At 35.4% G+C, this 17,440-nt stretch overlaps 1 protein-coding gene across 7 annotated transcripts in view; it reads left to right on the top strand.

The window, feature by feature from the left end:
* Nucleotides 1–17,440, top strand: part of nrm (neuromusculin) — a 175,293-nt gene that overhangs the window by 123,590 nt on the left and 34,263 nt on the right. For all 7 annotated transcript variants that reach the window (XR_010752727.1, XR_010752728.1, XR_010752724.1 and 4 more), the window contains exon 4: nucleotides 15,350–15,520. Coding sequence is in view for 2 of the 7 variants with exons in the window: in XM_066401809.1 (XP_066257906.1) it covers nucleotides 15,350–15,520 (171 nt within the window). In the remaining 5 variants the exon portion in view is untranslated. The remainder of the gene's footprint in view (nucleotides 1–15,349; nucleotides 15,521–17,440) is intronic.

A 17,440-nucleotide genomic window follows, 5' to 3' on the forward strand; every position in this document is an offset into this window, starting at 1 on the left:
ATAATCTATAGAAAATTCGGCTGTTTCCAGGAGACTGTACGAGATTGTTAAGATTTATTATCTATTAAGAATCTGGATGACATGGAAAAACACTCCGGTCAATGAGGACTTTTTGTGTGTTGCTCATGCTCAAAAACTATACGAAGTGTAAGTGTAGTGGAGTGTAAGAAGTTAATCATGGACTATGGATTATCTTGGCCGAGTGCCATCATCGACATGGTGCGATGTTCCTATCATGACGTTGTTTCCGTTTACTTTAAGCCTCTGGAAGCAGGCAAAGTGACTGGCAAATATTAACTTCAACTAGGGCCGAAAAAGTGCCTGCTCGCCGTGTTTTCGCTGCCAAGGCAGCCACCCTTATTGGCGTTCTTATCAGCGGATAATTTTGTTTACTTCTTGTTGTTTTGTGTACGGAATTTTACCCCCGTGAGTGCTAAGGGAGTAAAATTTCGAAATGTGAGACTCTACATTAAATCCATCTACTTTCAGTTTAACGTGAATATAAACGAAATACTTCTGCTTCTGGAAACATTCCTGTTATTAACAGTCCCTTCTCCTAGTCATTTTCAACATGTCATCCAAAGAGCAATACAAGGGATTAAGTAGAGCGTTTAATCTGGGGCCTCAAACTTAGTGGCTTCGCAGCCCCGTTTCCGGCAAAGGGCTAAAGTTGAATAATAACCGATAGATACGGGCATGTATTTGACCCTTTCGGCTTGTGCACGTCTGAAGTGTTCCTCACAAGTTTACCATTCGAAATCATAATAATCGATTGATTCCGCTTGAACGGTTGCTTTTGCCCCGTGAATACTGTCTGAAGTTGCAGGAGCGTAGGTACTGTGCCGATGGACCATTATTAGTTAGTTATTACTTAGTTTGAGAAACAAGTGAGTTGCAAAATTACTCAGAATTGCCTTATGAAACTGTATCTTAGTAAACTATCTGTGAAGTGGGCTATTATTCAAAAATTAAATCACCTAGAAAAGAGACTTTTTGTTGAACAATAAATTAAAGAGGAAGCAGTATTCGCGAATAATGCTGAACCCGTCGAGGCGAGAATTTGTCCCTGAAGAAGGTCTCCGAGGAATTTAATGAAGCATTTGAAGCCAAAGCTATCTTATTGACAATTATTCCTCAGCGATTGAGAAGAGGAATCAGAGGAGTGAAAAAGGGGGATCAGCCTTTTTTAAAATCGCAGTCAGTCCAATTTTTTTATTCAGAAGGTGCATACCTACAATGAACGTACAAGAAAGAGTCCATGATGCAGGACGATCTAAAAAGTTTAATAGAAATGGAACATTTTTTAATATTTTCATTAAGGAATAAGTATTAAAAAAATGTTGCCGTATCCATCAAATGTTTCGGGCTACCACGTATAATAAACTATCTTATGAACACTAGTGAATCACACGTATACAACCCCTAACTAAAAAAAAATCACGAAATTAATAACTTTTAGGGTTCATGAAAAGCGCGCTAATTTTCATGATTTCCTTTTGATTACATACTGTAAACAGGGTGTTTCCGAAAATGCGGGCATTATCCCGAAAATGAAAAGTTCTTGTCAAAAAATTGTACTTATGCTTATAACTTATTTTCCAAAAACTTGCCGTTATGGATATAGAGCTCTTCAAAATTTGATAACGAAGATGGTATTTTCTAAATAACTTTTCTTCCAATTGATGAAATTTAATAAAATTATTTCAAAGTAATAAATTCATTTTTTTTATTTTAACACGAAAATGTTGTTTATTTTGGTATCTAGGTGATAGAGTAAAAAATACGGGCAAAATTCCATTACTTTTGTAAAACACGCCCTTTGGCAAAATGGCATTTTTCTCGAAAACGGTCCGGTTTACGTATATCAACCAAGAGTACCTTTCTTTTCTTAGGTATTCCGAAAATCTAATAAATCACATAACGGTAAAACAGCCCAAGATCCTAAAAATTTAAGGAAAAAAAGTTGAGGGCAATCTCTCCTCCGCCTCCCTGAAGATGTAAAAAAAAAGTGCGAGTGACCCAAAATTCATTAAATTTCATCAACTGGAAGAAAAGGTATTTAGAAAATGTCATTTACACTATCAAACTTTGAAGAGCTGTATTTTCGTAAGGGCAAGTTTGTGGAAAACGATTTATAAGCACGAGTACAGTCTTTTGACAAAAACTTTTCTTTTCCGGGATATTGGCCATATTTTTGGAAACGTCCTGTGTAAAAAGGTCACTGAAACGTTTCAAATTTTTCGATAAACACGAGCTCCAATTTAAAACCCATAAACTAATTTTCGCCCGCCGATACTGTTAACCACTTCCATCAGAAAGTATTCCTTCTTATTGTTTCAAAGGCGACTGAAATATTTTTCTTCTTACTCTCAGTTAATTTTACCTCAGAATAGTGTGCCATTCTACCTCGACAACTCGCGTGTGATGCATTATTTTTTAAATATTAAATGAAGAATGAAAAACTCCTTTCAAGTGCATAGAACATACACACATATCTACTTAAAATGATTAGATTTGCATTTTGTGCTGTTATAATATTAATTTTCGCATAAATTTTCATTTTGCCGACGAAGGTTTACATATCGCAGTAGGAATCTCGAAGGAAAACGTAGACTGTAAATCATCTTAAACAATGCAGATATTAAAATACTTCTTCGGGGTGATGTCTCAGTATTTCCGTCTGAAAGGAGCTACCTCCATTTTGAAAGCGCAAATGCCGGCAAAACCATTTTTCAAACGCAAATACATATTTTCCGCTAAGTTAAATTCATGAGAATGAAACACGTTTCCCACGTTTCCTGTATTGCAATACATGCTCACGTTCGATGTGTGTCGCTTTGCTGAATCAGCTTTTGAGGTGGATTATATTGAGAGCAAATTGCTAGTACGAATCATTTATTTCCCCGGAAGGAGATGACATCTCAAGCGACTCATGAGAATAAAAATTCAGTAATTTATACTTTTTTTCTAAACGAGTATCGAAGTTTGATCTGCCGTCTCATAGAAACTAATCCATACTTCCCGTCAAGAGTTCGGATGGAAACTTTTCCAGGAAATTTAAATTTTAAAAACCCTTAAAAATCTTAAACTATGTAAAAGTTGAAATGAGAATAACGAATATAAACGGATAGACGACAAATGAAAAAAGTGGGTTTGGAACTTTTTGAAAGAGGGAATTAATGGTGCAATCGCTACTGCGTGTTTGACGTCGTTTTCAGGGATACGAAAGTGCTGTACAGATTTTTATATTAAAGGAAATATAATATTTTTATGAAAAATCTATTTCCGCAATGCTTTCTGGTAGTTCGCATTAGAGTTTGACCATGGAAATCTCATTAATAAATCTTTTTCTCCAAAGGAAGCTGTCGACCATTTGACCTTTCCGCCCTCGTGATGAAATCACTTGTCTGCTATACATAAATAATTATTTGTAAAAGGCAAAGGAAAAAAAAGAAAGAAATTTATTTGGAAATCTTCCAATAAAGTGGGTGGAAGGAAAAGGGTGCGGGATTATCTTGCGAGGCAGAGAGGGTTAAGTACGTTCTAGTTGCGACGATTGTCTTTCCAACTTACCTGGATTTGTTGCGGTCCTTCAGTTAATCTTGCCTTGTGTATGCGTTCGCATAATAATTAGTTGGTTGTCTTATCTTTGTAATCAGTTTTACTGCAACCTATCCTATTGTTTCGATATATTGGTTATTTTTTTCCATTGCATTTGCCCTCAGTATGTGTTTGTAATCTAACAAGGGTTTACAGATTAATTTGTCTACTTTCGATGCAGTTTTCAAAAATGTTTTGTCCACGTAGTAATTTCCATTGTCATATTTCGCACGTGTTTAATGAATTTCATTTTTTTGTCAATTGTTACTCCTAAGTATTTTACATCGTTTTCTGGTTTAGTATTGTGACAGTCTGCGATTAATGTGGGGGATTCTGCTTTAATTTAATGATTTGATACAGGGTATTTTTTGTTTTATACCATTTTCTTTAAAGCTTCAACTTTTTTTTTATATTTTAAATTTAGGCAAAAATATCTTTTGTGCATTTTTTTATTTGCAATCTAGTGGCGTACTCAAATCAAAGTTACAATTTTTTAAATGGAAACCATAGATGACTGTGACTCTTTTTAAACTCTTATTAACTAGAAATTTTTTTAACTTCCTGAAAATATATTATTATTATATAGTTATTTGATTAGAATAATGGCGTGTATTTCGCGCCTATGTGAAGTATGTTTACATCAAAACGGGCATCAGTTTGAACAATACCTAAAATAAGAAAATACTGTTTTATAATAAAATTGTAATTTTTTTCTAAATCAATAAGTTTTTAATACGGCAGAAAATACTATTAGGTCATTTTTATTAGGTCTTGCGCATAGTGATACGTTTCCTTTTGGAATTGGAAAAAAAACAATCGTTTATCATTTTCTTATTTACCGAGATAAATATATGGAACTATATATTTTGAAGAAACTAAAAAAATCTTTAGTTAATGGAGTCATAGTCAACTATGGTTTTCATTTAAGAAATTGCAACTTTGGTCTGTAACTCGAGAACAAATTAAGCTAGAAGAAAATCGAATACGCCAATGGATTGCACATGAAAAATGAACAAGCAATATTTTTGCCAAAATTTAAAGTATTTACAAACCAAAAATATTATGGAGCTTTAAAAAACGACATAAAACGAAAAACACCCTGTATCTCTCAAACGAATCGATATATCACAATGCCTTTTAGACCATTGAAATTGGCTTAAAATCGGGCAGAGTCCCGACCACGGTTTTTATACATATACGTAGAAAATACCTGAAACCCCCAGTTACGTCAAAAATAGGACACCTTGTACAATAAATGCAGTAACGTCAGCGCTTTGCAATATGCATGCAGTTTTGTCTATATGTTTTTTGTCCTTTAAGCTATGACTGTATATATCATGGCAATATACATTATAAAGGAAGGGTGAAAGCGGCAATCCCTGAGGGAGCCTTTGTTCAAGGGAAAAGGGGAAAGAAAAAGTGCCGTCATTTCTTACTTTTAGTAGTCTGTTTTCCAATAGATTTTTGATGATACGATGAAGGAATTTTCGCGCTTAAATCGACCACTGTGCCAGACGCTATCAAATGCCTCATTAAAGTCGATAAACACACTTGACGACACTTAGCATCGGGAGTAATGTGAGAGGTCTAAAATAGTAAAATGAAGACAGTCGTTCAAGGGATGATTATTCTGGAAAAGGAGATTTGTTTTTGCCTAGGTTTACTTTGGGTAAGATCTACCATCGATTGAACCGTGGGCCTTCTTGGACGTCTCATTATCTAAGCTACACGATCCTCCGTATTACAGGGGGCACATTTTATGCGGAGTCATGACTTGCAAGGCGTCCTTATGTGCGGTCCTTGGAATTTGTTACGTTTAATTAGTTGTTTGCAGTCTTCTGTACCGTGGTCAAATAGGGTACATTCGCTGCATAGGACAGGACTAGGTGCTGATGGCTTACTCTCGACTATCCTAAATATACTTATCATGTTATGTAAATTTTATCAATTACTGGATCCCCTGATTTAATAGAATCGTACAAATTTATCCAATATTTCATCATTGACGATTTCCATTATGCAAATGAAATGTGCATTTGTCTATTAGCATTCGCTGTAATATTGCTGCATACATTGCCATGCTAGGTAATGGAATTCCATTCTTTTACGAGCTTTCACGAGAGTTGACAGTAACATTTGGGGTCGGCTATACCGAAGTAATTTTCCTTCTCCGCCGTCGAGGCAAATTTAAACCAAAACATCTGGAAATAAATCGTGCGTGCGCGATCAAAAAGCCCCCAAACCCGACCCAAGTTCGCCGATTTATTGGCAATGTGCGGTGGGAGCAAATCCGGACCATTGTACTCATTTTCCTATGCAAGATGAATGGGATCCCTTCTCGAACCATTTCCAGTCGTCTCGATTGAAAACGAGACCAAATTTTATTTATGGCCGCAAATCCGACGCGAACGTGGTCAAAATTGATGGGAAATTAGGTCGATAGTCCTTGAAACAGCCTGTTTTCTCCACAGATTTTTCCATAATGGCCTCAAGGGTCTCATTTATCATACGGAACCTCTAAGAGTAAACATGAAAAATACGTACTTTGACTGCGTTTAATAGTATCTGAAAAAGAAGGGCGTCAGAAAGCAAAGGTCGCAAATGCGCTTGATGCAGCAATCACAACGATTGTACTACATTTGCTCAATATTCCACGAGGAAAATCGATTTTTCAGCACTAAAAAGAATAGAGTTTCACATTTTTCTTCTCAAGTTATTGCTCGAAAATGAAAACCGTTATTAACGATCTTATAATTAGAGCCGTTTGGCTCAAAACGCCTCTAAATTAAAAAAAATTGAATGCCCCGCGTAACCGTGAGTGAGATAAAAAATATAGGTTATGTCTTTGCGTTATCATTATAGGATAATAAGAAAGTTACTTATTTACTATGAAGACACAAAGCAGGTCACATAATAATTATTATCAGGTTTTCCACTGATTTTTCACTGAGTTAACTCGTAAATAAGTTAAAAATTGCTTAGAAATTAGCAAAAAGAGAAAATTTACTTGACATGGGCTTTTTACGCTTATATTGTTGGCAACTTTGTATTTGTTTAATCCTGACCTTGATTCTAACCAATCGTGGCCTCGAACGGGTGGGCGGGACATTCAAATTTTTTTAATTTAGCGACGTTTTGATCCAAAACGACTCTAACTAGAAGATTGAAAAAATGACGGAATAATGACTGGTCTTGAGCATTATGACCTCCATGGAAAAGTTTTCCAATTGGATAATCCGTACAGGCGCAAAAAATTAAAAATCGATTTCCCATGTTAATCTCCTATATCCAGAGTTCGCATGGACACCCAGTATAAAGAAAACCTCTTTTCAGCATGTTGAAAACGTTTTCTCATGTAAAAAAAATTACTCGCAAACTGATGAAGATGGCCATGTGTAATAAGGAATTACTCTTTGTGATTGGTAGGTTCATAACAGTCAATAATATATAGGGCGTTTCATGGAAAATAATCGGATTTACAACAATCACTGAGAAGTTGTTTTAAAAAGGCAGAGAGCGTGCTCTTATTAAACTCCATATTACTTGATAACTAAGAGAAAAAATATCAGGTTGTTCGGAAAGTAATTTCGTTTTTTTATGTGAAAATGAATGACAGTTTTCGTATAATAAACAAATGCTTTATTAAATTATATATTGGCCGTTCTGGTCCAACACCTTTTGCCATCTTTCTGGTAGTAGCATAATTCCACGCTCATAAAATTTTTTGTCTTTGCTGGCAAAAAACTGATCGAGGTGGTTTTTGACCTCATCATTTGAGATGAAAGTTTTACCGTCTAAAAAATTTTGGAGTGACCGGAACAAATAATAATCCGATGGTGCCAGGTCTGGAGAATATGGTGGGTGTGGCATTGTGTCCCATTCAAGCTGTAAAAGCTTTTGGCGAGTGACCAAACTTGTGTGAGGTCTCGCGTTGTCTTGGTGAAACACTACACCTTTTCTGTTGATTAGTTCGGGTCTTTTCTGTTGAAGTGCATCCTTCAGTTTGTCCAGCTGCTGGCAGTAGACTTCCGAATTAATCGTTGTGTTATCCGGTAAAAGCTCAAAAAAAACGATTCCTTTAAAATCCCACCAAACAGACAGCATCACCTTTTTTTGGTGAATATCGGCTTTGGAAATGGTTTGAGTCGATTCATCTTTTTTGCTCCATGACCTCTTGCGTTTGACGTTGTTGTATACAACCCATTTTTCGTCCCCAGTAATGATGCGCTTCAAAAACGGATCATTTTTGTCACGTTTGAGAAGCGAATCGCAGACGTCAATGCGGCGACACAGATTTCTCTCTGTGAGAACATGGGGAACCCATATATCGAGCTTCGAGGATAATCCCAGACCTTTCAAGTGGTCATAAACTGTTGAATTCGATAAATTTAACTTCAATCCGATCTCACGTGTTGTTATTCGACGGTTCGCATCAACTAATGCCTTTATGGCGTCTTTATCAGCTTCAACCGGCCTTCCCGAACGTGGTGCATCTTCGACATCAAAATTGCCAGATCGAAATTTAGAGAACCAGTTCTGACACTGGCGTACTGTCAACACACCTTCTCCATACACATCGGTCAATTTCTTTCTGGCTTGAACAGCATTTTTACCCTTTCTGTAGTAAAACAGTAGGATATGTCGAAAATGCTGCTTATCGCTCTCCATATTTAAAAGGGCACCAACCAAAAACTACTGCGTAGAATTAATTGAAATGTTTCACACACAAGCCTTGTTATATGAGCTCTCAAAGCATATAAAAATTATATGGCTTAAGTGTGAGGTTAAGTGCAAAAAAATACCATTAAATCCTCTGTCGGGAAAAAACGAAATTACTTTCCGAACAACCTAATAAATATAGAAACTTACATAAGTAAATTAACTTTGATGAGTAACAAGCTCAAAGAATCACATTATACAGGGTGTTTGACTCATGAACCGTAATTCTTTTTGTGGATTGGTGGGGCCATTTGCAAGATTTTTGGCCCCGATGACCTAGGTCCTAAATATTATAATTACTGAGAAATTAATTTTTTGAGTTGTTTTCTTCAAATTACCCAAAATCTCCCATTCACACCCTTAAAACTATTTTATTTGTAGTTATATCAACGTAGAATCTTTTTCACATTATTCTCTAATAAATTCTTGTTTAAAATAAATCATTATTTGATGCAAGGATCCCCAAGAATTTTAGTTATTATACAATGTTCCAAATTCCTAAAATAACTTAAAAGTAAATAAAGGTTGTGACTAAATTTCTTGGGGATCGTGGCATTAAATAATAATTTATTTTAAACAAGAATTTATTAGAGCATAAGGTGAAAAAATTCTACGCAGGTACAACCACAAACAAAATCATTTTATGGATTTGAATGAAATATTTTGGGCAGTTTGAAAAAAACACCTTAAAAAATTAATTTCCCAGTAACTATACCGCTTAAGACCTAGGTCGTTGGGACCATTAATTTTTCAAATAACCTTGCCAATCCAGAAAAAAATTTGGCGATTCGTGCGTCAAATACCCTGTATAGAGCGTACTCTACGTGAAAACCTATGTCCCTTTTAAGGGAACATTCCTTGTGATTGGTAAGTTCGGGAGAGTTTTTCATTCTTATGATTTTTCTACACATTTGGGTCGCAAAACAATTGTTTCCAATGACCTATATAAGCCAGAACCTAGCGCCATTGTTAACTATAAACTTTATGGCAGCTGTATGTTAAGTGACGGTGGTAAACTAACACACAGCGAGACAACGGTGAAATTATTCAGGAACTTTGATAGTTTAAACAAAATAAACACGTTCTTAAAGCTGCAGAGCTAAACTTTATGCTGTGTCCTAAAAGGTGAGTAAATTCCGGTCCTACGGGCGTTGTTGTTTCGAAATAAAAGTCCCTGACATAAGTCCACAAATGCGTTTTAGTGTATTACGGGCTTTAGAAAGTTTTTACCCGGGTCTCTCGGGCACTGTTGTCCTCTTTCCTAATGGCGTCTCATTTATAACTTATGGTAATCGAGTTTATTTTTCGAATGGGGACCTTTTATGAGGCCATTTGTCATGTGTCGCATCGCCCCGATTAAAGTCAAATGGCCAGGCACTAGGAAGAAATACACAGGTAGTTTTTATGTTCGTTATTACTGGAGCCTAACGGTACAAATTTCAATTTAAAAACGGAAATAATAAGAAGTTTTTGCAGCGCAAAGGAGGTTGGGAAAAATAAAAGTACAATTGCCTCTTATTGAAGCAAAGGGAGCAGAACAAATCCTTTTTAAATTAACCTCGACCAACCTTAATGGCTTTGATCTCGACGTCATCAATAAGCAAATGTACCTCAATTTCTCAGCAACATTTTTCGCCGTGCTACAGCTCGGTTTACGCCATGCTGTAAAGGACACCAAAAAACTAATGGGCAAATCTTATCTGCTTAAATCATCCTTTGGGGTTCATTTTTGCCTCCGACGCAGCGAGGCATTAGGCATCAGTCTGTTAAGCAGGAAATTAATACATCCCAGACAAGGACGTTGACGCTTGATTAATGATGGCAACTCCCATAAATCGACTACATGTGGATGGCTTAAACTACAGTTTAATTTATGCTAATATATTGAGAATTAGTTGGAACATCTTACTTCTCTGTTGCACAAAATCATACTACGAAATGGATTTGATTTCATGTGCTTTAAAGCGGAAATATTCTGTTTTTTTCCTTAATCCAATGTAGAATTATTCAACTGGAATTACCAAAGTTTAAAGCTGCTGGATCGATATTTAGCCACGGCGATGAAAGTTTCCAATATGTTGTTACGCAACTTTCTGGCAACCATTTCCCAACTAATAAATTTGAAGCTAAATATTCAGCTCCTATAAAATCAAAAATTCGAATGCTGCACTTAAAGTACATGCAGCAAAATTTTAGAAGCATTAAAAGGAAGAACGCAGCACTCTTCAAGAATAAATAAATCTACCACATTTTCCGTGTTATATAAGACAAAGTAAATCTTCTCTAACGACCCACTCCTTGCCTAGATATTGTGCATAATTAAGCCTTAAACACGAGACTGTTTAATTAAATATTCTCCATGAAGACGATGGCGAGAAAAATGCGGTAATAAAATATGTCAAGCCTCATATTTTCCGAAAAATGTTTCTGACAATTTACGAGGTGGAAAATGACGCCAGTAGAGGCCATGTCCTTCGCTTTAACTAGCCCTTTTGCCCATAAATAGAATTTCTATTTACCTTATATGAGACGGAATTTTAATCTCTGGTTCCCCCTCCTTATCTTGAAGATGTAAATTCATATCCATCCTTACAGAGTGTAATATCTCTGATACGAGTTAAGCATGAAGCACCCTTGCGCAGCCAATTAAAGCTGATCATATGAAACAACTTGAGGAATCGAATTTCACGAATGATTCCATTAGCTTTGTACGTTAGCATGATGAGATTTAATCATCTTAGGAAATTGGATGTTAGTTACTTCAAAGCATATCGATTTTCACCTTCCCGTAGTATTATCATATTATCTTAGAGACGGAGACACCTAAGACCCGAATTTTTAGTTCAATTGTCGCATAATTTCACGAAGTATTCCAGGATTTTCCCTATTTCAAATTTTAGGTAAGTAAGCCCAAATGTCTGAAATGTCGAGGGTTTGAAATTACTGCCTTCTGCGTGGCGTATATTCCAGACATTTGGTTGATATAATTACACATATATTCTGGAAATTAATGACGTTTCAGAAATTGTTAATCAAGTTGGAGAGAATTTAATGTGAGCTTATAGCAAGTAATGGCTAATTACTTAGTGTTATGATTTTGAGTTAAGAGAGGGCTCGTGATTTGATGATGAGAAATAGTGGCAAGGGGCCTTTTCGTACACCTGAAAGCTCGGAAGTGTCGCGAGAAAGAATAAAACGAGTTTCAACATCACCTTTTCTAATGTGATTTAAAAATACCTGGCCTTGGCCTGCGTTTATTAAATTAAAAGAACTAACAGTATCCAATTAAACTCGATAAAACAATGTCAAATACACGTCTCATAACATCCAAACCTGCTCTATCCCCTTTCGCCAATTTTGTTGACTTGGGGGTATTTGTGCAGGTACGTTAACCGTGTAAACAAACTAGGGAACGGATTAGCCGTCTAATTTAATTTAGGACCGACCCATAGTTTCATGCAAAATTTCATACCTTTACCAGAATTCCACATCCGGCATTGCATTTGAAATTTTCAAATTCCAATGCTGTGTCAGTCACTCAAATATTTCGGGAACCCCGAGAGAAAACTGAAGGGCATATTTCTTAATTATATTTTAAAACATTTACGTCACAGTAAACATTGCTCGTGCCATTGTGAAATGATTGAAATCAATATCAACAAAGCGAAATTAAAATTCGAATGCAGCAATATGCAAACAGCAACTAATAAAATAAACATATTTGCTAATTTGGTTAATTGCAACGTTCTGCTGCAGGTAGCAATGTTTACAGAGGGATGTTTATTTTAAATTCTGCAATGTATAACATCGGCTAGAGGCCGAAGTTCATTAGATACATCTCAGAATCAATAGCAAAATAATGTATGAACCCCCGAAGCAATAAAGTACCAGAACAAACAAGCTAGGCGTCAAACAACAGTTTGTTCAGTCACGAAACTTCCTTATGACGCCCGTTTTATGAATCCAAACAATTAAACTCTCGGTATATTAAGGTGGCCGCTCGGCAACGAGCCCCCTAGGGCGGGGATGGGGTTGAAACGGCCCCATCCCCTTTTGGTTTCAGCACTTTAATTACGAAGGTGTCACTTAATAGCCGAATAACCGCTAGCCGTTTAGTTTCAGGTCTAGAATTCCGAGTCGACCTTTAGTTTTGATGTCCTTTTTTTTGTGGTGCTTCTGTTAGCACGATTAGTTTACTGCTACAGAACTGCAAAGGTAGTCTGTAATTGGAAGTGTGTTACCCCATAGCCATCGGTTACTTCCAGGTTTTTAATTAAAGCAGGAATTAGATGAAAAATGTGTTGTAAAACTCTCGTCTCTAATCGCTTTGCATGTGACTATACAGGGCGTCCCATAATTAGTGGCCCGGAATCACACCACGGGTCCTTTGTGTAAAAATACTAAGATGTACCCTAATTTACTTATATCGGAAAGGTCGTAATAACCGAGATACAGGAAGAAATCTCTAGTTCATCCATGTGCCATCAACTGTCGAATACCCTGTATAATATAATGTCTTCAGTATTTCAGTTGCTGACACCTTTCTTAGTGGGGTTTGAGCACAAATGTTGTTCGGATATCAACTTCCAGTTCTCTTATTGGAATATTACTGTCACAATGGAAAAAATATAAACGGCGTTAGCAATATCATATTTAGCCCCATCTTGCAGTATTCCAGCAAGGTTTCCCCCATGCCAGTCAATTATGAAGAGGTCAAAAATACTTTTAAAAATAATATAAATCTGTTTCTTGAAAAAGGATGCTTTTCACGTAAAGGAGGACATGAACGGGAAGCCATCCTCCCAGGACGAGTTATTTAAGCTGCACTGGAGATAATTGATGAAAATCCAACGACGTCTATTAGGCCCCTATTTCAACAAGTTTATGTTTCATTTGGAAAATGTCACAAACTCCTGCGGAACGATTTACATCTTTATGCTTATCGTGTTCACTCTGTTCTGGAATTGCTGCCACCAAATTATAATAAACGAGTACAGTTCTGCCGGTGATACCTCAATTATATTTCCAATAATCATGCAGTTGCACAAAAACTCTTTCAGCGAGCTTCTTCATCTTCCCAACTAAATTAGACTTTAGATGAGAAAATTGTTGTAACGCTCTTGTCCCTTATCGCTTTATATACAGGGTCCTCCTTTGGAAGCCGACACAATCTGTATATGGAAAATTACAAATTTTGACGTGTTTTTGAAGTTTGTATTTTGGGTTTGTGGGAAAAACCTGACTTTGTAAAAATATTTTCAACCTGATATAATTTCCGGTTACATCGGAAGCTGACCCTTACTTCATTTTTATAAACGAAACATGATAGTTTTTTGAGAAAAAATGGGTTTTTTTGCTGAAAATAAACATAAGTTTCATAATATAACATAGTACCGATTCTCAACGATTTTTTATTTATTTTGCTTTTTACGACTTTTTCGACACTTGTAGAACTTTACAAAACTATTTGGCATAATTTGAGGAAGTAAATTTTAAATTACTGAAAATTAACAAATTTTTACAGACAATTAAAGAATTAAGAAAATATTTGAAAGTTTTTGAGAAAAATTATTGAAATTTAGAATTTTTAAATGCAAAAAATCATAAAAAAAAATAATATCCTAAAATTATTTTTATATTATTTGATTAGTAGAATAAAATGAACAAATACGATGTATGCCATAGGTGTCAAAAATGAACACTTTTTGAGAAAATTGAAAAAAACTATAAACTGTTTTAAACTGTGCAGATAACAGATTAGCGCAGCTTCACAAGATCAAGTTGCCTAATGTTTATTTTGATTGTTTGTTTTGTTTTTTTTAATCCACAGTTGTTAATTGAGTAAAATTGTTGATAATTTGTGTTTATCTTGGCGAAATAATTCGACTTGGTTTCTCTAATCAAGATTATTTGAATTTAATGCCAATTCACGGAGAATGTTATAGGGTCGTAGTGCAAACAGTAAGAACATTTATCGAACGCTATCCAGAGCGTCTCCGACCATCTGCAGATACAATAAGACACCTGGTTCAAAATCTGGAACTATTTGACACATTTACCAATTTTACAGTCAGAAAGAAACCTGCCGTTAATAACGAAGATAATGATGTAACCACTTTGGCATATTTCCGTGTAAACCCTTACAATTTCATACATATTTTGAACATTTATTGTAAATTAATTGTAAACATTTATTGTTAATTAATGTTAATTAAATCGGTAGAGTAACATAAACTTTTTTTCAATTACGTTTATGATCAATTTTTGATTAAAACTAAAAAAACAAAACCGACGCTCAAAATTAACATTAAGCAACTTAATCGTGTTAAAGTACGCTGATGTATCTATTATCTATGCAGTATAAAGTAGTTTAGTGTTTTTTCGATTTACTCAGAAAGTATTAATTTTTAATACTTGTATGTATGTATATTGTATTTGTTCATTTTTTCCCTATCAATCGAATGGTGCAAAAATAATTATAGGATGCTATTTGAAAAAAATGACTTTTTTTATTTAAAAATTCTAAACTTCAATAATTTTTTTTCAACTTTTTCAAATATTTTTCTTAATTCTTTAATTGTCTATAGAAATATTAATTTTCCAGTAATTTAAAATCGTCAAATAGTTTCATAAATAATTGAGTTTTAGTAAAGGTCTACAAGCGTCGAAAATATCACAAAAATAAAATAAATCAAAAACGGTTGAGAATCAGTATTATGGTACTTACGTTTATTTTCAACACAAAACCCATTTTCACTAAAAAAAATTGCCTTGTTCCATTTAAAAAAACGAAGTAAGGGTCAGTTTCTGGTGTAACCGGAAGTCATATCAAGTTGAAAATATTTTTACAATATAAAATTTTTCCCACAAAACAAAAATGTAAACTTGAAAAATACATTAAACTTGTAATTTTTCCTATACGGATTGTGTCAGCTCCCAAAGGTAGACCCTGTATTCTTACAAGTGCTCTTTTTTTACACAGGATAAATGTTTTTAACATTTCTTTTGCTAATAACAATCTTCTTTCCAGTGAAACCTGAAACAGTACGAATAATCGGAATCGACGGCTCTCCTATGACAAATGGCTCAATCCTTGGTCCCAAAGAAGAAGGTGAAGAAGTGGACCTCATTTGCGAAGCAGGCAGTGGTAAACCGATCCCTCGAGTAAGCTGGTACAATGGCAGTACCCAGATAAGCAAAGGTAAGTCATTTGCGATTGGAAAAGCTACATAAAACACCAGAAAATAAATTACATGACACAAAAGCTCTCAAGGAATTGTCGCCTAATATCGGAAACGATCGTGCCTGTGACAGTCGATGAATTATCCAGCCCAAATTCCCCAAGACATTAGTATCTCGTGTCGATATCCAGAGCTAAATATCCTTTCGGAATATCTCTCCCTTGTCTTTCGGTTTATATCCGTCGAGCTTGCGGCCGATATATATGACACCGTTGTGATTATCTCAAAATTGAACTATAAATTCCGAGTTCGATCTGAGAATTTATCGACTGCGGATGTTTTCCGTAGTGCAATATTGTTCAAGGGGCCGCTGCATGAATAAATTATACCCTTCTCTATCGATCAGGGACAGCTGTTTGCCTATACAGAGCTGTATCGAAACTGAATTTCGATTGAAATGGAATTAGCTTTGAATATGCTGGATGAAGGAGAACATTAGTATATGGAATGTTATTCCATAAAATTAAATCCTGCACGGCAAGGCAAGAAGTGCAAAAAAAAACTTTTACCCACTCTGAGGTTCCCGACACAAAACCCACTTCCTCTAATAGTATTTCCCATCCCAACTTTATATAAGCCGGTTTAATATAATGGGTTTTCCTGCAACCTCGATCTCCTAAACTAATATATGGCGGTCCTGCACGATCCCTTTCACCTTATAATAACCAGCCTCTGGATGCCTGTCACGTGTAGGGCCTTGAATGCCGAAGGCCCTGTATCTGGTGACGATGATGAGGTTCATTGCAAATTTGTCCCTTGTTATTTTAATTTGCCCTAGTACAACTCATCCCATTGCTCTCTGTGTGCAGAGGCGATTAAGACAAGGAAATAAATTGCTACAAACGGTTTGAAGCGAAGAAAGGCCATTGGGAGTTATTTCTGGGAAAATGTTGTCGGGGGAAATTGTGCTGATATATCGCAATATTATTTGATCAAAAACCTTTATCACCTTCGTCATTTATTTTCCTGTTATCGTCAGCTTAGTGGGGAAATGATGTTTCTTTGTTGGAACATGAGAAAAAATTACGAAAATTTTTCTACTCATTGCCTTGAATTGCTTGCAATTTTGCGGTGGATCTTCGAAGAGCATTTTCTTATAATGCACCCAACCTGCATCGGCTCACATAGAGCCAAATCTGGTCTTAACGGGGGGGTTCAAATTTCACCAATCATACGAACAACAGCTAAACAGATATGAACAATCAAAATCGATGTCAATTAATGGCACAAATTAAAACTAAAGAAAAAATTATATTGTAGAAATATTAGACGATCCGCCAGTTCCATTCCACTAGAGTCCATTCAACTATATCGTTATAGTAGGTTCTATAATATGTTTGACTCCTTTTACAATTTTGAATTTTCTGGTTGATGATTTTTCACAGGATTTCTATTACTTCCACCAAAATCACCTTTCTTTCGTATGAAAAATGTTACTTATGTTCATATTGTTACAAAATTATGAAATTGATATTGTTGTAAAACTCCTAACCCTCATCTGCTTAAATGTAGCTACAGTATTTCCAATGTGGTCAGATTGTTGTATTTTTTACATTTTTATGTTGGTGAAATAGAGCTGAAGCGTCGCGACATTATTTGATCAAAAATCTTTGCCACTCCTTGAAGATATTCTCCCGATTAGTGGAGAAAAAGTTATGTTTGTCGGAATACTCTATCTTATCAGCTCTTATCCCTCTAAATTTGTTGGTCTGTTTTAAATAATCAAGTCTTATAATGTAATTTTCAAACAAAATTAATTCCACACGCAACAGCAATATTTTCATTTTAATATTGCCATATTTCCGCGTTATGCACTCTAGCGCATTTAATGTCGTGTTTATTTGTTTATAAAATGGAACATGTGGCCTATTTCCCAAAAG

The sequence above is a fragment of the Euwallacea similis genome, chromosome 2, assembly GCF_039881205.1.
Source record: "Euwallacea similis isolate ESF13 chromosome 2, ESF131.1, whole genome shotgun sequence".
Taxonomy (NCBI): Eukaryota; Metazoa; Arthropoda; class Insecta; order Coleoptera; family Curculionidae; genus Euwallacea; species Euwallacea similis.